At 41.2% G+C, this 21524-nt stretch overlaps 1 protein-coding gene across 1 annotated transcript in view; it reads left to right on the top strand.

The window, feature by feature from the left end:
* TPH2 (tryptophan hydroxylase 2) overlaps positions 1-21524 on the top strand; it is a gene marked incomplete at both ends in the record, with an annotated part of 50449 nt that overhangs the window by 3513 nt on the left and 25412 nt on the right. Inside the window, 6 exons of the mRNA XM_084262557.1 lie at positions 2125-2308; positions 2417-2517; positions 5585-5652; positions 10431-10627; positions 12401-12536; positions 18649-18775. Coding sequence (XP_084118683.1) covers positions 2125-2308; positions 2417-2517; positions 5585-5652; positions 10431-10627; positions 12401-12536; positions 18649-18775 — 813 coding nt within the window. The remainder of the gene's footprint in view (positions 1-2124; positions 2309-2416; positions 2518-5584; positions 5653-10430; positions 10628-12400; positions 12537-18648; positions 18776-21524) is intronic.

Raw genomic sequence — 21524 nt, 5'->3', positions numbered from 1 at the left:
CATAAATCTAATGGACCGTGGTGAAAGGAATAGAGTGCAGTAACACTGCAGAATTGAATAAAAGTAACTTAAAATTTTATGGGCCATTCAACAAAGCATTTTTGACTCCTTAAGGGTTTTCTGGGCTAAAGTTTAACAGTGATGTTGATGTTCACACCATTCGCTTTAGATTTCCGACTTGTGACACGATAAATTAGATGTGAAGTTGTCTGTGTGGGTCAGGATGAAAAGAGGCACTTTGAGAGAGCAGTTCAGAATCTATATTACACACAATCAGATGGTGGTGGCAGCCTTGCTACAGGACAATGTTTGGTCATGAAGTTAAATGTGCCTTCAAGTGCTTGCAGGGTCAGGGCTTTATGTGTCTAACTACAGCATAAATCCCCCGAGCGATCAGCAGGTTTTACTCATAGGGCTGGTACTGCACGTCGTTGGCTTGCCTGATTAGTAAGTTGAAGAGGGCTTGGAGGCACGTCTGAGGATCATTAAAGCAAAGCAGCACCCTAAAAGCCTTGTGTTGTTCAGTCTGTGCAGTGCAGTGTAAGGAGAGTTAGGACGTAGCTTGGGGTCTTCTTCAAAGGTCAAACTATCAGGGAGGTGTAAGTGTGGGAGCACAGGGCGTTACCAATCTGAACTCACAGGAGCTGGGCTCTGGGAGCAGGTTGCTGAAGCTGAGGTAGATACCTAGATTCCCCAGCCAAGGAAAAGGGGATCAGTTAGACCCTCAGGAGGGAGGCTGCCAGGAACCTGGGGGTTTGATGGAAAGCTGGGAATTGCAGGAATCATGTTTTCAGTGCAGCTTCTCTCTAAGAGTTGTTTGTCTAACTGCAGCTCTGGCTTAAATACTTGCCTGGGCTCATACCTGAAATATTGGATTTGCACATCAACTCTCCCTTCCTGAGAATGGGCATGTAACTCAATCTGGTCTATTAAAACATGGCTGGAAGGTGTTGCAGAGATACCACCCCCATTCAGTGAGTCACTTAATGATTTGAGTATCGTGAGGGGGAGCACAGGGTTTTGTTCTCTTCTCACCCTACGGTAGATCAAAGCCATTTGCCTGAATTTCCAAGAGAATGCTTAAAATTGGTGGCTCAGCATCAGCTGAAAACACACGGGGGAGTTTTGTGGCCTGTGTTATTCAGGAGTAGATCACTGAAATGATCCTGCTTGACTTTGCAATCTGCCAGTTAAAATTCACAGAAGGAAAACCCTCCATATGCTGAGGGGTTTGAATCCATTTGTGATGTGCAGGGATTAGCTAAGGAGATACACTGTATATGTGCCTTATGGAGCATGCCAGTTAAAGAGTTATGTACCAATATCTGGAGGAATAAAAGCAGCGACTGCTGGTTGGCTGTACCAGAGGGGACCTTCACCTGAAATGGGGGTTTTTATGAAACATAGCAGGCAGGTAGAAGTGGAAGTGCAGAGTTTCCCCTGTTTGGAAGTCAAAAAGTGTTGTATTTGCTTCACTAAGTGAAAGGATGGTTGTGAAAAGTAACTGATAGTTTGTGTCTGGCAAAAAAGGAAAAATTAAAGAGTCAATAGAAATATTAGTTGGAAGTCATCACCTAGTCATAGAATCATAGCATGTGTTAGGTTGGGAGGAGCCTTTAAAGACCATCTAGTCCAACCCCCCTGCAGTAAGCAGGGACATCTTTAACTGGATCAGGGTGTTCAGAGCCCCATCAAGCCTGACCTTGAATATCTCCAGTGATTGGGTCTCATACTGCATCTCTGCGCAATCTGTTCCACTGATCTATCACCCTTATATTGAAGATTTTTTTTCCTAATATCCAAAATAAACCTCCCCTTTTCTAGTTTAAAACCATCACCTCTCATCCTATTGCTACATGTCCAGCCTCCTGTTTTGAAGTAAGGCTATCACAACACTAGGTCAGGTCAGCTGTAATACATTATGGCTGGCTGTCATTGTACAACACCCTTGACAGACCAGTAGTTGTGGTGGGAGAGATACTCCATAGGAAAATTTTAATGCCAGAACTATTTATTTAATAGAATCACCTTTTAATAACTCAGAAGGAAGTTCCTGAAGAATGTGCCATCAGTATTTGCCTACCAGTATGTCTGTATTTCATACACTGTTTCATCTCTCCGCAGGAGAAACACGTGAGTATGGTTCATATTGAATCACGGAAATCGAAGAGAAGGAACTCGGAGGTGGAAATCTTTGTGGACTGTGACTGCAGTAAGAAAGAGTTTAATGAACTAATCCAGTTGCTCAAATTTCAAACCAACATTGTATCTCTCAATCCACCAGAAAACATCTGGACTGACGAAGAAGGCAAGGCTGCTTTTGTATCACTTGGTTTAGACACTGACTAACGTTTTGCACGGGTGCCTCCATAGTCTTACACTCCAGTAGGGTCAACTCATGTTCTGTCTTCTGCAGATCTCGACTGTGTCCCTTGGTTCCCCAGGAAGATATCTGAGTTAGACAAATGCTCACAGAGAGTCTTGATGTATGGATCTGAGCTGGATGCAGATCACCCCGTAAGTGTAACACAAAATCGCATTGTAGATAATTTGCTCACATTACTTTCCAGTCCAAATAAAAAGCCTGTTGACTGCTGATCCCAAGTACCTTTTTGAACACGTGGATTTGGTTCTGTTCAGTGGTTTCAGTGAATTAATTTCCCTTTTTCTGCAGCAGAACACCCAAAAAGGAGGTCCTCCAGAAAACTTGCTCATTCTTGAACCACTATGTCCCCTTTTATACTGCTTCCATTTATTTATTTATTTAAATTAACCAGGTGATAGAAGCTTTCAGACGCTGAAGAGCTTAGAACAATGTGACCTTCAGTTCTGTCACAGCTCTTAGGTAAGAATTGATATTAACCTAGGTGTCAGAGAAGAAAGAATTATGAAGGAAGACTTCCTTGGGCACTCAAGAGATAATGGCAAAATAAATCAGAGCAACACGTTCCCCTTTCTGCATGAATGCAGCAGATGGGAAGGTGGCTTGCGTTGTTTCCTGACTTTGGTGACAGGGGACATTTCACACAAGCTGTACCTGCAGTAGTGCCAAGTGCTCAGTGCAAAATAAAGAAATAATAAATAAAAAAGTTACTGTTTTCTTTATTTTGGATGGTGTCCATAAATGCTTAACTTCTGGGTCTCTAGGTGGCAGATGATCGCAAGCATTTGTGTCACAACATGTTTGCTTGTTATAAATCCCAGTTTCTACCATTGGACCACTTGGCTGAAAGATGCTGGTGGTAGATAGTTGTATTCTTTCCTCCTGCAGAGTGAAGTAGGCTGGATTAAACTGGTATTGTCAGAAACTTCCAGCTGAAGGGAAGTAGGTAATGAAGTCCCACGATACCTGGCTGTAAGATTGCCTTGTAATTGAATCAGATTAAACTGCAGCTGTAGTCAATGGTCTCCTTTGATTTTTGCCACCGACATTTTTGTTAGCCTTGGCCAAGGTGGAGAAAAAGGGCCCCAAAGAGATTGTAAGTGACAGCAGAAAGATCAGTTTGGTGTAGGGGACTGTAGTGATTCATCAGTGCTATACCATGGTACTACAGTGCCTGCACAGACTCCTCCTTGGTGACTGCCTTGGCTATGGAGAGGCAGGTGATTCTGATGGCCCTGGGTTTGGGATTCCAGATCAGTGCAGAAATGGCCCTCAGACCACTGCCTTCTATCTGATCTGCTCTGCAGCTCCTACAGTGGCCATGCTGTGGCAAGGGCTTGGGCACAGACCCTCGTGCCCATGAACACAAGCAAAACTGGCACCATTGTGATGTCCCCTGGCAGCTCCACTTTCCTGTCACAGTGTCACCTGCGTGTGTATCAGCCATGACAAGCACCATCGCCTCGCTTGGTTTCCAGCCATCTCCACCATGCGTGAGCCTGCAGCTGGGGAATGCATTCCTGGATCCTGATTTCTGCCACGTACTTCTTGATGGCAAACAAGGATTTACCTTGTGTTTCCTCAGAGTGGAAAAGTCTGTTGACTACCTGCAGCCATTAGCAGTAATTTGGTTCCAACAGAGGCTGTAGTGGCAGCCCATTCTAGCCTTGAGTTGATGACTGTGACGAGGCATTTGACACTGTTTTATGTTCTGAGCTGGTGCCTTCATTAAATACTCCAGTGTTCTGCTGAAAATCTGCCTTCAGTTTTACAGACAATGAAAAAAGACATTTGCATTATGTGAATATATATTTTACACTTGGGAGAACTCTTATAAACATAATTTACATGCCATTTGTTAGCCTATGCAGCATGCTAGGCATTAGAGAGGGGGGAAAAACCCTGTAAAATCTGACTGGGTTTTCCAAGGCCACTTCTGGTGCCCCACACTTGTTCTTAGCGGTGGCGTGTAGGTGCCAGAGGACTAAAGAGAATTACCCTGTTACAGAACCAGCATAGCACCACTTCAGCAGCACAACCCTAACCTGCTCCAGGCTGGCAAATGGTTTCAATCTCAGTTTCGCTACACGTGACAGGCCTTTAAATGCCCTGTGCTGTCTTCCATCACTTTTCAGCTCTTCAGTGGTCTGTGGCTGAGTAACCCGATGCTATGTCAAAAGGTATTAGGCAGACAAGGAGGCACCTCCAGATGACAGCACTTTTTTGCCAGCCAGAAAGCTTCGCTGTGTAGAAGAGGAAGATCGAAGGTTTTCTGCAGTCCTCTGACATCCTCCCTTCTGAACTCTGTGCAGCTTTGGTTATGGGGCAGCAAAATGCCTTCTGAGTTTTCTGGAAGCTCATGCAAATATTTAAAATCAAACAATATTATCTTTTCATTCCCTGCAGTGATTTGTGTTTGTGTGTGTGAGCAGTAAGGAAAAAGAATGCATTTTACTTTTCAGCCCAGGAAACTTAAATGCACTTTCTGGCCTGCTAACTGAGGAAATTAGATAGGTCTTTACACTTTTTCCTCTTCAAGAGAGGTTGGCAGTCGTGCCTTGAAAATAGGTAACATTTTTTTTGTCCAAAACCTGAAATGTCTACGTCTTTTATCGGTATAGAAGAGATCTTGCTTTTGCTTTGGGCAGCTCAAAGGGCTTTAACTGGCTGGTGTGTATGTGCTATACAGCTCTTTGGCACTTCATGTGCAAAAGGTGTGAGCCTGCTGTAGCCCATGAGCCCTTCCTCTGTAACTCAGTTTGGAGCAATATGCGTGTTTACTGCTTGAGGCTGATGGTTCAGTCTCTAATGAGTTGGTTAAGATGGCAGCTACTGAAGTGGCATCTTCAAAGTGAGTTGCATAGGAACTCTGGATGCTTTATTCTGACAGCGAAGAAAGGTGTATTATGGCTAGGTCAGTTACTCTGTATATCTCCATTCAGGTTAAAGAAAACCTGAGTGAGACAGAATGACAAGGAAAAGGTCTGTACCTATGCACAAGCCTGTCTTGAAAAAAATGGAACTTTGGGGGGTGGGGAGGGAAAGTGAAAAATTCTTATCTTGTCTTGCAGTTCACTAGACAGTGTTAATCAAAATACAAACCATCTAGGTACTGAACAAACACTCTAATGATATATTTTATAATTTTTACAGCTCATTTTCTGCCCTTCTTGTAAAGTCCTCTCTTCTTCCTTGCTTTAGGGATTTAAAGACAATGTCTATCGACAGAGGAGAAAGTACTTTGTGGATGTTGCCATGAGCTATAAATAGTAAGTACTGGCATAATTCTTTCCTGGGCTGCTGACTAGTTAGAATTCATGCTCTACTTAATTCTGTAGTTTAACAGTAGACAAAGTCATCCTTTAAACTTTGACTAGTTTAGTGAAGGCTATAAATGACAAACCTGATGCTTGAAATCCTGTTACATTTTCGGTACAGATACAGCCAAGGTGAATGTCATCTCTTCAGCATGTCATTCATAGCTGCTTAAACTTAAGTAACTCTTTTACAAATGCTTGCATGTCTTAATGACAACCTGATGCACTGCTGAATTGCATCTACCTAGCATCCCTGTGTAGTTGGATGAGCTCACTAAAACCCCCAAATTATTGCCTTCTTTTTTGTGTGCTTACTATACTGGATGCTGCAAAATGCCATTTATCAGTTTTGCCAACACAGCTCTCAACTTCTCAGAATTCAGTCACTGGATTTCTCTGTAGTTAATGGAGCAGGTGCCTGTGCACAAATACACTGGGTTTTTTTATTCTCATTTTGATTTTTTTTTTCCATGTCAAGTCAGTATTTTCAATTTGCTACCATCCCTGGCAGTTAGAAAACTTTCTGTGCTACTTACAAATACCTACTGTGTTGCAATTTTCTTGTCACAGAAGCATTCAACTAATTCTAATCATACTCTAGGTTTTATTTGCAACAGGCCTAAGCCCTCATTCTTGAAGGAAAGAACATACTAATTTCATGTTCTTTTCCATTTTACCACACTTCTTCAGGTTTTCCATTTTTCTCCTTTGAGATTTCTACCTACGTTCTTGAAAGAATATAAACCACATCAATTCTTTTTCTCCATTCGTAGAAGTCACGTCCTGTCAGGGAGCAATTCCAAAATGGATTTTTGGAAGGTTTTTCAGTTCTGTTTTTCTGGTTTTGGTAGAAGGCTAGTATACAGGCTGCAGAATTAACTAAATGTAAACAGTTTTCAAATGTAAATTGACACAGTTTTGTGGGTTTTTTGTCTTTGTTTACAGCTGATTGATTGATTATATTTTTTTCCCCACTCTAATGCTCACTGGGGTGCTAGTTCTTCTCACTTAGCATTTATTGCAGTGTGAAATGTCAAGCAGGTACCCGTGGATGAGGGCAGACTGTGTGTGCTCCTAGAGCTCTTTCAATAAGTAGGATAGTTCTCCATTTACCCATGACGGTAACAGCAGTGCCATGAATTTCACAGCTGCTAAGTTGCTGGAAATATCTTCTTCTCAGCTGCCTAAGTGCTGGAAAGATCATGCAGCTGGCTCACTAAGCAGTGGTTGGTCTTCTGGTACAGAGGTTTTTTCTTTTTCACCCTGAAAACTGAGAAATCTCTTCACAAAAATCACATAGAGTAATCCTGCATATCCCCAGATAAAGGAAAGGAAGGATCTTTTCCTTCTTTAGATTCTGAATGCTCAAGAACCATTTCTGCAGGCAGGTTACAGAAATCCAAAGAAACCCAAACCAGAGGTTACGTGGTGGCCAGGTCTTGTGCTTCAGCAAAACTGCTCAGTACTTCTCTTTCTGCCCACTGATCTTCCCAAACCTTTAGAAGATTTCAAACTCTTCCAGAGGGGAAAAACATGATGCTTCAAATATTTTTAGTCAGGGACCACAAATTAAAAAAATAACCTCAAAATTAATTCAGGTGTCTGGACACTATGTGTCAGCCTGGTCACACCCTCTTCTGTGATCTAATGACTGTTGCCTTATTTGTGCAAAAAGAACCTCTCTGTTGTAAGGACTGCTTCCCTTAGGGATAAATTTAGAGCATTGTCTTGAACCTCTCAGTCTCTTCTAGGTGAGTGACCTTCCTAGTCATTTAGTGAAGCTTGATGCATTTCTACTTTTCAGTTTCCAGTATATATATATATGTATTAAATATATATATATGCATATATATATAATATAAAGCCACCACACTTGGTTCCTTAAAAAATAACAAAGAGATTTGACTGCAAAGAATTGGCAGCCAAGAATTGGCTCTGTAAAAAAAAAAAGAAAAAAAGGTTGAGTTGAAAATCTCAGATCAGCATTTCCTTTATGAATTGCTGCTCTTCTGTAGTGGTAGATGTTTTGCTTTGGTTGAACATAAAGAGGCTTCTGTAGTAGGGAAGGAGAGACAAACACGAAGAAATGAACTTGGAGGAGCAGGTATTTGCTGGTGCTGGGTGTTAAAGGGAAAGATGTGTTAATACAGCACTGAAGATCAGCTGTGTGAAATAAATGAACCAAAAAAATATTCCTCCCTTCTTCACTTAGCTTCTGTCCTAAAGATAGTGAAAATGTGTTAATCTTGCTAATTAGTCCTTTGAGACTGATCAGGGATTGCAAAAGTGTTGAGAAAAATTAAATCTGGAGGAAAAATACGAGATTTCAGAGGGAATTTGTAATATGAGTTGATAGCTCATCACTATGGCAAAATGGAAAGACCCTATTTTAATAATGTGCCCTGGGTCAACCCACCCCATAAGAGGAAATAAAAATTCCAGATAAGTCAGTGTGTAGAGTCATCTTCCACAGCCAGAAGAAAACTGGCTATGCAGGCTGGACATTCACATGATTTATGGAGAGAATTGAGCACAAGGTGGGTCTTGCATGCTGAAATGAGAGGGTGGGAAAAATTAGATTTGTAGAGCTGAGTGAGAACAGCATAGGTCCTCCCTCAAGTCTGGCTGCCTTGATCCCCTCGATAGAGAAAGCAGTATCATGATCAGCTGGAAATAAGATCAGCTCTCCTAGGCATAAATCCCATTAAGGAATTAATGTTCAGTGAACCTTGCTGCAGTACTGATGAATTAGCTGAAACAATAACTAAGTTATAAACTTAGTGAACAAGCTTCATGTCCTTGATTGTGTTTATGTCTCTCTAGTGACAGGCTAAATAGAAACCTGAGTTTTTCCACTGGCGCACACATTTCTTCCTCTCTGCTGGGCCAGTACTGACCCATTCTGGCAGTATCCATAGTAGAGACGAGGTCTAAGGAAAAGGGATGAAGCTACTGCACAGTATCCTGGCAACTCCAGGTGGATGGAGTAGCAACCTGCTTGTATCTGTCATGTTCGGTACAATATAGAATGGCTGTGTTATGCTTTCCCTGAGCTGGCAGGCAGCTTAAGGCTGATAAAGTGTAAAGCTGAAGACACATCCTAGACCTGAAGGACTGACTCCCACCACAGAATGGGCATGGACCCAGTGCAGCTTCTGTTGATGAGAAATGGTTCACTACACGTGTTGTAATTCTTGTCACGTCTGTGAAAAAGTGGCTGCAAGGGAACTAGCGGGTGTATCGGATGTTCAGCGAGTCCTGAACAAGTATGAGTACCTTGTACAAAGGAGGCTTTGACTGACAGATACTGCCATGGATCAGAATACTTTGATATAGTGAAAGGCAAGGGGATTAAATAGTAAATTTTCAATAGAAGTGAGGGGACAGCCACAATGAATGTTCTCTTCTGTATGCAGGGGCTGCACAGCAGAATTCACATGTGACGTGAGGGTTTATTCCTTGTTACCTTGTGCAGTGGAGATGGAGTTAGGAATCAAGCAGTGGTGGGGATGGAGACACAGACCCCATCAAAAGCCCAGAGTTGCAGTTCTCCTGCTCCAGGGGGATTCACCATGCTCAATACTCCTGTCTGCCTGCTCTCTGTGACACTGGGGAAACCATAGCACTGGGCTAGGAGCGCCCATGTTGCCAGCCCTGTGGCAAGGGAGTGGGAGATAGGGACTGATGGAATGGAAGGAAATCCCATGAATCTCTTTCCCAATCTATACTTTGGTACAAGGTGGGAACATAGGGTTCGTGAGGAGAAGGCAGGTTGCAAAGATTACGTGTAGATTGTGGATATTAAATCCAGAGAAAGATTATAAAGTTTCTAGGGTGAATCCTTAAGGTGGGATGGTGACCTGTGACCCTGGCATGGGAAATTCCTTACAGCTAAATGCAAGGCCTTCACACTCTTCACGCTGTCAGTTGGTTTTGAATTAAGTGTAACCACTCAAGGCAGATCTTGGATGCAGAGACAGATTAGCAGATGTCCTGGAAGCCTTCTGCTTTGCAATTTCTGTACATCTGTGTAAGGGGGAGGAGGTAAAGGAATGGTGCTGAATTAAAGCAAAAGAGAGTTGTAATTAGTCTTAGTTTCACCTAGGTTAGGCTATTGGCTCTGAAGTGAGCTTCCTCATGACGTAGTGCTGCATGAATTTGGGGTCCCAGACACATCTGCACTTGTAAGCAACAGTCTTTGTATTTTGATTGGATCCACACATCTCTAAACATCTGTGTAGCTGCCCAATCTTCACTTTGTAAAACGCTAGATAATGATGCTGTGCCAACATTAGGTATTTTAAGGAATACATGGAGCATGCAGCCTGCTGATGGTCTTACTGAATCTACCAGTTAGACTGAATCAGGATCTTCAGCTAGCCACTTGCAAAGGCGTCACTGGCAATAAGTGAAGAACTCTGGTATAGTAACATGGCATATAAGAAATCCATCTGTCTACTCTGATATGTGCAAAGATTAGGGAATAATCTCATTGCTTAATAAGAAATACAGTTCTTAAGAAATTACTGTAATATGTACAACATAACATCAAAGGTAATTCTAAGAAAAAAACCCACCAGCTGTCATTTAAAAATAGTTTTTAATACTTTCAGTGCTCTCTGTCTGCCTTGATTTATTTAAATAATACTTTTCATAGAAATTTTGCCTTCCACAATCTGTCCAGAACCTGGTGTGTTCAAATGTATTTTGCATTATATTTTATTTTCTAGTGGTCAGCCTATTCCCAGAGTGGAATACACAGCTGAAGAAATTAAAACGTGGGGAGTGGTATTTAGGGAACTCAGCAAACTCTATCCCACCCATGCTTGCCGTGAATATTTAAAAAACTTTCCTCTGCTGACCAAGTACTGTGGATACAGAGAGGATAATGTGCCTCAGTTGGAAGATGTTTCTATTTTTCTTAAAGGTAAGAGTCATATTTGGCCTTACAACTCATACAGTTTCATGAAAATACTCTTCTCTGTGAATATGATACACAAAACACGCTGAATGAAAAGACTCCCAGCATGGTCAGTGGACTTTGCTTTAGTGGGAAGGTTCATTCTGTTTTTGATGTTCTCCATGGCAGACAGTTTCTTGAGTCAAGATGGTTTTATGTATTGGTTAGTATGAACTTGAGAGGAATTAAACAGCTGAACATGTAACAGCTGAACAGATAACATGATGTTATCTTGCACAGGGAGAAAAATCCTTCAGTACAATCAAAAGAAAGAGCAGAGTTATCTTTGCTCTTCTCATTGCCACAGAGTGGGAGTTCTGATAACCACAGTGAGCATCGCCCGAATATCCAGGCTGGTAAAAATGCCAAGATAACTGATTTTAAAGAGGAGAGAAGGTTTGGCACAGTGCTGTACAGCCTGAGTGACTATGAGGCTTTTCTAAGTGCCCAAGACCTCCCAAAGATAGTTGCTATATGTTGAAAAAATACCAGTGGGACTCCCTAGTTGATCTGGTACTTCTCTTTCATGTTATTTTTCAAGGTATCAGTATATTACATATTTAAGTTTGAAAATAGCCTCATTTTCATCTGTAATGGAAATGTATTCCATGTGGAAGAAGTAGCAGGCATGAACCTGCTGTTCTTAGCTCTAGAGGAAAAGACACCAAATAATTAATTTAAGATTTTCATTCCTCCTCAAGGGTTCCTGCAGATACGTGAACTTGTTCCTTAATGCTCTTGCTCAGGAGCTCCAGGAGCTAAGGAACTCAAATATTCTAAGGATGGGTATTTGGAAAAAAAAGTGTGTTATAAGAAAAATTAGCGAAGTATTTTGTTGCAGGGAGGTATGGAAAGCGTTTAGCTGAGAGAAATACAAAATTTGTAATGAAAGGCTTGCATTCCTCAGTCCCTGCTTCATCTGTAACTCCTGTTTGTGAAAACCAGCTTTTACTAATAACTGACCTACCACTCTGTGTTTTTGTTTGTGTCCTTCTGCATCTCTCATATGCAATATTGTTGTCTCTAAAATGGTGCCAAAGTGTACAGGTTCTCCCTAATGAGAAACTCAAAACCTCACACTTCTTTCAGAAACACATTTCCAGACTAAATACAGTGATACTAAATATGAGTGTCTGTTGAAGAAAAACTTGGAACGTTCTTCTGCAAACACTTGGAAAGAGTAAAGAATGAATTTGGGAGAGAAATGTGCTTTTCAAAGTCACTGAGTCTGAAATTATTCCCCACTAGGACTAATCTGACAAAGGAGAACTTTGTTAAATATTTAAATGAGGACCTCAGCTGTGAAAGTCAATGCTTTACTGACACAAGCAATATTTTATCTGTAAAAATAAAGGCAGATTTGATTTAATCCTATTCTGTTCTGTTAGTTTTTAATATACTTTCCAGAAGTAATCTTCTGTTTTGGAAAATTCTCTCCCATTTGGTACCAAGACATAAAAATCAGATAGTCTGTAACTGGAGAAGCTCATTTATGGTACCTTACCATCTTTTCTGGATAAAGATATTCAAACCAACTTTGAAACAGCTCAAGCTGTTTTCAGTAAACATATGCTAGCAGTGCAAGATAGTTCTTATATATAATAGATGAAAAATGATGTGTGGTGATCTTCAGCCAAGATTCTCTGTCCTCAGAAACTGATATAGGGATATATACACACCACATATATATATATATATTTAAAAAATATATATGTTCTTTTATTATCTCCTTCATTTCAGAAAGGTCTGGCTTCACAGTGAGACCAGTTGCTGGCTACCTGTCTCCCCGAGACTTTTTAGCTGGCTTAGCATATCGAGTGTTTCACTGCACTCAGTACGTACGCCACGGCTCGGATCCTCTCTACACACCAGAACCGTAAGTTGCTCCATTTGTTTTAGTGCTGGAAAAAAAAAAAAAATCTGCTCACTAGATTCTTAAAAGGCCCAACTGAATTTGCCAAGGTGGAAAAGAGGAACCTTCACATAAATGTAAAAATGACAAAAGTCTTCATGTTGGCGAGCCAGAGTTTAATTCAAAGGCTTCTTTTGGACTTTTTACAAGGGTCTTAAATAACTGGGTTATTTATAGGGTAGGTCAGAAAAAATCAATCTGAATTATTTTTGAGTGGAAAATGGAGTTTTCAAATAAAAATTTGAAAAAGTATCTACAATTTTATTTTCTGTTTGATGACTAAGAAGTTGGGGGAAAAAAAAGCCCTAAATCCCTGGGAAAAAAAATTGCTTTTATAATCATAATTTGGCCTGCTGTCCCCATTTATCTTTTTTTTGGGCCAGATGCCACAGCTGAACTGCATTTCTCTCCTGTAGCACGACATAGGCAAGTAATGAGGCACTATTCTCTCACCCAGAGAGGATATTAGATATGAAGCCTGTTATAGGGAACATGATAGAAATAAGAGACACTTTAATTATGACTTCCATGGGACAGCATTGCAGCTTTTCCAGAAACTAGAATATTGTGAGTTTGGATGAAATATTTTGGCATATGGTCTCTTGGTGAAAAGGGGGTGGAGGGGGGGAAAGATCGAAGCAATTGGAGTTCTTGTCTTGTATTATATGTCTGGCGTGCTCTGTGCAGTAATAACAGAACAATACATGTCAGTTAGGTAATGTGGAGGTAGTTTTACCACAGGCATCCGCTGATTTTGTAACCACAGGAACGACATTTTCGCAGCGAATCAGTCATCAGGCGGTTAGCATGAAACTGTAGCTGGTGTTTAGTCAGCTTGGAGCATTTAAGTGCATTTTATCTTTGCCAAAATTTACACAAAAGACTTCGTACATATATATTCAGCTCCAGTCCTGTAAACACTTGGACCCGTGCCTACCTTTGATTTCATGAATAGACTGCAGAAACCGTGGAGTAGTATTTTTTGAATATAAAAGGATTAATGGAACCGCATATTAAGCTGGATCTAAAAATGCTCAAACATCATTCTGGCAGGAGTCGGCAGGTGGTGCTGTTATACTCTTATCTACTTGCTGTTCTCTTCAGCATCCCCAACGGGGCAAAGCATTTCCTGAAAGGCTGCGCGGCTGGTCCTGTGTGCCTGTTTCTTCTGGGAGAGAGGGGGTAATCCCTGAAGAAATCCACTCACTTCTGTAACCTCCGTGTTAGGACTTTATCCTCTTCAAGTTTTAGGCAAATTGCTACTATGTAAAATCTTGAAAAAAGGGGTTGGATATATGATGCTGGACCTCTTCTGGTCTATCTGAAAATGTCTGTAGATATTTAAAAAAACCCAAACCCACAATGTACTTTAGGATGTACCAGGTTTTGCACCAAGGATTTCTTCTCCTGTGGGAAGCCAGTGTCTCAGATTGCAGCACCTGCAATCTCACCACGGTGACATTTATTAACTTCATATAAGTTAATAGAACATTGGAGGAACATTTTCTTCTATTGATAAGGGATTTAGGTACATAACTCCAACAGGAACAAAGGAAGGAACATCTTCCAGGAAGCAATTAACTGCATCTGTGCTTTTGCCAGTGTTCTCTGGTTCATTGATCTGTATATTTGAGACCCCTGTAGTTTTCAGGATGCTGCCTGCATTCAGAATTATGCAGTGTGTCATAGCTGACCCTTAGTAGTAACGATAACTACTCTGTTTGTAACCTTTCTAGCCATGGTGTCTCAAAAGGCACTCTAGTAGTAATAGTTCAGTTAGAATGAAGATTTTTAGTCCTTCTTTGGGCTGAACTTAAAAATCCAGTTTATAGTCTTAACACCTCTAAATATGACTAACAGATGAATTAAATTGTCATTTTCTAATGAGGTTACTCCTTTCTTGCAAACCTACTTGTTCACATAAATTAAACAAAGCATACAGGTTATCAGGAACTTCATAGGAAAATTCTGAGAACCCCTTTTTAAATGTGATTAACTTTTTTCATAAGATAGAGAATATAGTAAGTGCCACCAGAAATGTAGAGCGAAATCCTGGCTTTTTTTGAAATCAATGGCAAAACTAAATTGACTTGAGTGGGGACAGCTCTTCATCTTCCGCAGTAACTGCGATGCCCTGAGATCTGCTGGTTGATATATGGGGCCATAATGAGGTTTGCTGCGGGTCCCTGCCTTGGTGAATGTTGCATTTCAATGATATAAGCCTGGTAAAAAGACTCCCTTTGACTTCAGTGGGCTTTCCATCAGATTTAACACCCAGGCTATAGAGCTAGATACAAATTAGAGAGTTCATTTGGTTTGATCTGTATCACTACTATATGCATTTAAAAATATTTCTTCCCGAGTTTCATTATGTTGCTACTACATTCACAGAGCTATATAGATTTCCTCTGCTCTGCTAACTAATTTACTCCAAGAATAATCTTTTGCTGTGAAAAGTGCATTACAAAAATCTTATTTTCTCTGAGCAATGTGTGTGAATAAATTAAAGGAACTTAATTATTTTCTGAATAAAACAAAAGAATCAAGCCTTGGTAGTTAAGTGAAGAATTATATTGTTTAGACTATCTATAAAGGGCCAGACTGACAGGGAAATCTAAGAGACTCCCATGACAAACCCAAATACTGGTTCATGGTTCTGCTTGGAAGATTTGGGTGCTTGGGATTTTTTTCTTTTTTGTTTGTTTTGTTTGTGTGTTTTTGTTTCAAGCTCCCCTCTTTATAACTGCATGTTCAAAATACCACTTTGCATAGTTTTAATCAAAGAATCTACCAGCCAAAGGCATGAGAGAAGTAACTTCTGCCTCCTCATCCTCCTCCCCTTGCCAGGAGAGACATGTTAATGGGGCTTGGCTCTGCTCTCACTTTGTCTGCAAGGATGGAAGTGACAGAAAGAGCCTGTGACCCAGTGCAGAACTAGAAGTGAAACATCTTCACTTTCCTGTTTCTGGGAGTTGTTAGCACACGAAAACAGACGTGTAGATACTCACTCAGCTAATGAGTGTAGACACTCATCACTCAGCTAATAGTGGTGATGCTGCTTTAGAAAACTTCCTGGAGACAAGCATTCTTATCTGAAGCCAGTCCCACTACATCTTCTCTGCTCTCCTTATTTGAACTGCTATTATGAAGTTACCTTAAGTATATTTGGACTGCTGCAGTGCAGCAAAGTGCTCAGCAATCAGTACTGATTTCTTTAGTGAAGATGAAAAATGAATTTAGACCTCTGGACTTCCAGAGAATGGGCTTTGTCACCCATTTCTGTGGTGGAAGGTGATGGGTGGAGGAGTCAGGTTCCTCACATGAACTGTTTGGTACTGGGTATTCTCTGGGTGGACCTATAAGACTGCAAACTCCATTTCCATGCTGTCCTTTATATTGGTAGCAAGCTAAACTTTTCAGGAGGTGACAGAAGAAATTGTTGTCACTGGAACTACTGGATATTGTCCAGCAGAGTGCTACAAGGATGATGAGGGAACTGGAGCATTTCTCTTATGAAGAAGGGCCGAGAGCTGGGTCTGTGTAGCATCAAGAAGACTGAGAGGGGATCTGATTAATGCTTATAAATACCTAAAGGGTGGATGTCAAGAGTTTGGGGCCAGACTCTCTTCAGTGGTGCCCAGTGACAGGACAAGGGGCAATGGACACAAACTAGAACACAGAAAGTTCCATCTCCTCATGAGGAAAAAATTATTCACTGTGAGGGTGACAGAGCACCGGGACAGGCTGCCCAGAGAGGCTGTGGAGTCTCCTTCTCTGGAGACATTCAAAACCTGCCTGGGCATGATCCAGCTCTAGGTACAACCTGCTCTAGGTAATCCTACTTTAGCAGGGAGGTTGGACTAGATGTCTTCTAAAGGTCCTTTCCAACTCCTACTGCTCTATGACCTGAATGAATAAAGAAGGGTCATTAAGCTTGGAAGATTATCAACTCAAGTGATGCAAACCATGTCCTGAACAAAGAGATGGATACAGTGCAGTGCTAGCCAATTTTTCAAGTTGAGGAATTCTTCAAGTTCCTCCAGTGAGGAAGGGGGTAGTATCTAAGCTACGAGACGTGATAGGGAACTTTGATCATCTTGGAAGATTCAGACCATCAGCAAACAGAGGAGTGTGGAGATCATAAAAGAAAAAGCTTCTTACCAGCTGCTGCTGAAGAAAAACTGGTAAGGAGAAACCAGGAGTTTCCCAGGCTTTCAGCCTGATGTGGAAACAAGGGAGGTAAGGTCTTACTTTCAGGAGGAAGGACAAGCTTTACCAAGCAGTGAAAAACAAATGCAAGCAATTTTCCTTATGAAACTATGAAGTCTGATACTGTTCCTGGCCAGCTGTATGTATCAAATGTTTCATAGGTGTGGACTAGAAATATTGGTGTACAGTAAAGTTGAGTGCTCAGCCTATGTTTCTGCAGCTGGTCTTAGTCATTATCCATTTACTGTGTTTATTTCATCAAGTGGCACAATACTGTTTGTTTACCTCCCCTGCTTCTTTAGGAAATGTGTATGTTTAGGAAGGAAGAGAAATGAAATTTGGTTAATTCCTTTATACTGATGAGTGAATTGATACATGAGGTTGTCTTAAAATTCTCATGCAAAACTTCAGAGCAGTGCTTGTCTCACCAACAAGTATGAATATAACATGAGTAGTTGTTGGTAAGAGTCTGGCAGTGAGGCCATCTGGGCTGAGAAGAGAAACATGTACGTACCCCTCCAATACCAGAACTATATTTGATAAGCTTTTGGTGAGGCAAATTAGGAATGCTAGAAAATGCTAATCTTTCTTTGCATGCATTCAGAAACTACTATCTACCTAGACACAGTTGGTGCAGGCTTCTTGGTGAAGAGTATTGAGTAAGGAGACTTTAAATTATACAGCGGGTTGTTTTTCTGTTCATGATTTATCTGAAGTGTCAGGTTCTGTGTCTTTTCAAACAAAAATAGTTTATAAAAGACAAATTGGATGATTTTGGATAGAAGGCAGAAAACTTGATGTTTTCCCCGTGCCTTTAAAACATTTGTTTACAGCTTAGGAGAAAAAAAAATTGAGAGAGAGAGAGAGAGAGAGAGAAATGTCTTTGAAGAGACAAAAGCAAAGGAAATGTCAGATCCGATTTTTAAAGTGAACTTTACTACCAAGTCCATTATTTTCTGTGAACAAATGCACCAAAACTTTCAGAATTGTTTGAGAGCTTTTGTAGATGATGCATGTGCACTTTCGTTAGCTTGGTTAGCAGGTTTCTGTACACTTCTATCTGCACTTTGTTGTGACTAATAATGCACTTACAGGTGTGGACCCGAGTTCTTTCTGAAATGATTCGGGCTGTCTGCTTTTTTTCTGGAATCTGCTTGGTGAAAAGTGGGCTGCGTTAACAGAAGTACCCAGTAATTGCAGCAGGAAGCCAGGCCTAAATGAGAAATTAAGCACACAGAAAGCACTGTAAACATTGCCCTGAATTCCTAGTGGCAAAATGTTTGGTTGCGGTGCTGTACCCAGGTGCTGAAAGGGGAATGCAGAAGAGGAAGAGGGAATGTGTTGGGCTTTGGACTTGATTCTTGTGGAGAGAAATGCTGGAAACTGTACTTGTGAGACCCCTGGTTTTCCTTTGGGAAGTTGAGTCTTCGTGGTACTGAGCCTGGAAGACAGCAGTGATCAGCCTCTCCAACTCAATCTGGAAATGATGGGGAGATCACGGAATCAATTGGGTTAAATGTAATTTTTACAGTGTAGTTCTTCTGTGTGTATGGCTCTGTAGAAAACACAGAGGTTTGCTTCTATTAAATGGCTTAAATTACATCAGATACCTGCTGAGAAGAAACTTCTTATTGTATGGTGGAATTGTGAAAGTTGTGCATTCATTTTCACATTTAACCCTTTTAATAGAAGCAAACCTCTGTGTTTTCTACAGAACCATACACACAGAAGAACTACACTGTAAAAAAGTGGTTTGTGGTAAGACTTTTGAAGTAGAGGTCAGACCCATGTAAAATGGCTTATGTTAGATGGAATGATTATGGAACTGCTTTCTGTAACAACTCTCTTTTCATTTCCATTCCTTTAGGGATACGTGCCATGAACTCTTGGGACATGTGCCTCTACTTGCTGATCCCAAGTTTGCACAGTTTTCACAAGAGATAGGACTTGCTTCGCTGGGAGCATCTGATGAAGATGTTCAGAAATTAGCCACTGTGAGTCAAAATCTTTTCGTGGCATGCTCTCTCCTCTGTCCTCTTTGTTGATGAAGTGACATGCATTGTCTTATTAAAGCTGACTGCATTTTCAGGTTGCAGGTGACTCTGATGTGACAGTCACAGAGCTTTAGGTATTTTTCTACTGTTGTTAATTGGAGCAAAGCTGAACAGGCAGTCTTCAGGCAGTCAGTTTTACCTTTTTTTTGTGCAATAACCACTAATTTTCATGGCTAGCTGAGGTGGATTTTGTCTACTTCAAGGTGCTGAAAACAAGTAAGCATTTTGGGAAAAAAAAAAAAAAAAGAAAGAAAAATCCCATTTTTGGTGTGTGCTCTCAGCTCCACACTGTTAGCTCCTCCACAGGTGGCCACTTTGGCTCTTAGCACAGCTATTTCTGTACTCACTGTTCCGTTTTGTAGCTGTTCACTGTCTTGTAGTGTGTGATGGATTTTGAGATGATGCTACATCCTTGCTACAGCTTCTGTTGGAGAATATGTAGTTACAAAGCCAAGGCTGTGGAGCAGTGGATCTAGACCTAAATCAAGTGCATCAGCCATTGGCTGTGAGATGGATTTTGTGGTGCTTCAAGTGAGGCCCATGCCAGCAGATTGTGTGAACTGGAAGAGGCTGTGTGTTACAGATGTTAGATCCTACTGACCACCGAACCAGAGCCTTCTTGACCCTTGTGTGAGGGACCCTCAAGTTGCACTGAAGGGCCCTGACAAGGTGCCAGGTCTCTCAGCTCTTGCCCACCTGTTAGCCCCACTGTATTGCCATTTCTAAATAACTCCTATGAAGCCCTTTGCACCGTGACATAGGTTTGTGACCCCTGGTCTACACCACTTGCTCTGTTCAGTTGTTTTAACTTGTACATTTCTTTTTGTGGATCCTTTTAAAACTAATGCTGTAACTAATTTAATGAGCTATATTGTATTAAAACCCAACTCTCTATTTAAGTATTTTATCTTATGAAAAACTCTGTGACATCCAGCAAAATAATTGGTTATTTAAAGACTATCCAGGACACTACTGCTTTTCTACATGAGAAGAGCACTGGGGATTTAAAGGGTTGGGAATAACTTGGGCACAGTATTGAAGGCAGTTTCAAACCAGGTTCTATAATAACTTTGATGTGCTGGTTTAGCAGTGGCTTAGAGTCCCGTGTGCTGAAAAAGGAGTTTGTACCCATTTGTTAGGTTTTCCTGCCACAGGCCTCTGGAAGTGGCCATCAATTTTTTTTAGTCAGATGGGTCTTACTCCTTAGTTAAGACAGGCTTGATGTCTTACTCATGGTGAAGTTCTCACATGCTTCAGGGTATGTTCTTTGGTTTTCTAACGGATATCTGCTGAGAAGAAACTGCTTTTCATATGGTGGAATTGTGAAAGTTGTGCATGTATTTGCACATTTGCTAGGAAGGGACTTAGTAGGAAGCAGACCTACCCTGTCATGACCTGCAGCCTAAAGAGAAACTAGCTAACTGGCTTGCCCCTGTAGGCACTTTGAGGAAAAGAGTGTGTCCAAGTCTTTCACCCCAGAATAACTTTGGGTGATGTGGGCTTGTTGCAGAGGATAACATTGGGACTTATCTGTTTGGAGAGAGATATTAATATAAAGTGACCTCTGAATATTATATAAATGTTTTTACTCCTCCCCCCTCACAGAAGTTCCCAGTTATGACTGACTGTGTCATCTGAACAATGAGCTGCTCTTGAATCACAAAGCCAAAAATAAAAGAAGACAGCTGAATCACTTTCCCTTATCACACTGAGAATTTGATATCTGAGTCAAAGTTGATTTCTCCTCCCATGCTGGAAATAGCTCTTTCAAGTAGAAGAGACATTTAGAGAGAGACTTAAGGTAACCCAGCTGGTGTTATTTTTTGTAGAAGCACAATGAGGGGCTGTACTCCCCTGGGGCAGGTGCTTGACAAATACAGAGCTGTTCCTTGCCCTGAAATTTGCAATGTAAACAGTCAACTTGAGAGCAAGTATAAAGAACATATCTCAGCAGCGAGGGTGAGGAGGCTAAGAAATTCATTCAGCTGGGCACCAAATGTCACCTGAGGTGCTATTAACTGACTTTTGCACCGTTTGGTCCCATTTCCATCCTAGAAAACAACCAGAGATGCAGTGAGCTGAGAAATGCCAGCCAAGAGTCTTAACACAGAAAAGCAGTGCAGGTTCCAGCGAGGCAACTTCAAAGTAAATAGAGAAACAAATGAACAGAGAGAGAGAACATGCATATTAATGAGCTTGAAGCAATATGCCCAAAGCAAGCTTGCCATTAGCATGACCTGTTTCAAAAGATAGTGACAGTAACAGCTGAGCCATTACAGGGAGGACAATAGCTTTAGTAAGAGAGGAAAATGCCTCATAGGAATTCAGACCAGAAAGGGAAGAATTATTACAGGTGATTTTGTAATCTTTTGCTTCATTCTGCTCTCAGAAGCCACGGTGTATCGGCCTTGATAGATCTGCTCTTTGTGCCCCATCAGTCCTGAGCTGCAAAGGAAACGTGCTGATGTTTTTGTCCCTGCAGAGCTGACACAGTAGATGTCGAGCAAGCTGGAGCACGGTCCCTAGGCAGACTAGAAGTGTTTGCTTAATTGCAATTAGTCACATTTGTGCAGACCCACTGAGGGCAGGGATTAAATGGGAGAACATTGCAGGAGCTCTGGTGCTGGCCAGCTGCGAGGGAAGGATGGCTTCAGGGGAAGAGAGCTGGGAAGGAAGGATGCAAGCTCCC

The sequence above is a fragment of the Gallinula chloropus genome (genome assembly GCF_964237585.1).
Source record: "Gallinula chloropus genome assembly, chromosome: 1".
Classification (NCBI taxonomy): domain Eukaryota; kingdom Metazoa; phylum Chordata; class Aves; order Gruiformes; family Rallidae; genus Gallinula; species Gallinula chloropus.
The sequence above is the reverse complement of the archived record's forward strand: the minus strand, read 5'-3'. Positions and strand labels throughout refer to the sequence as shown.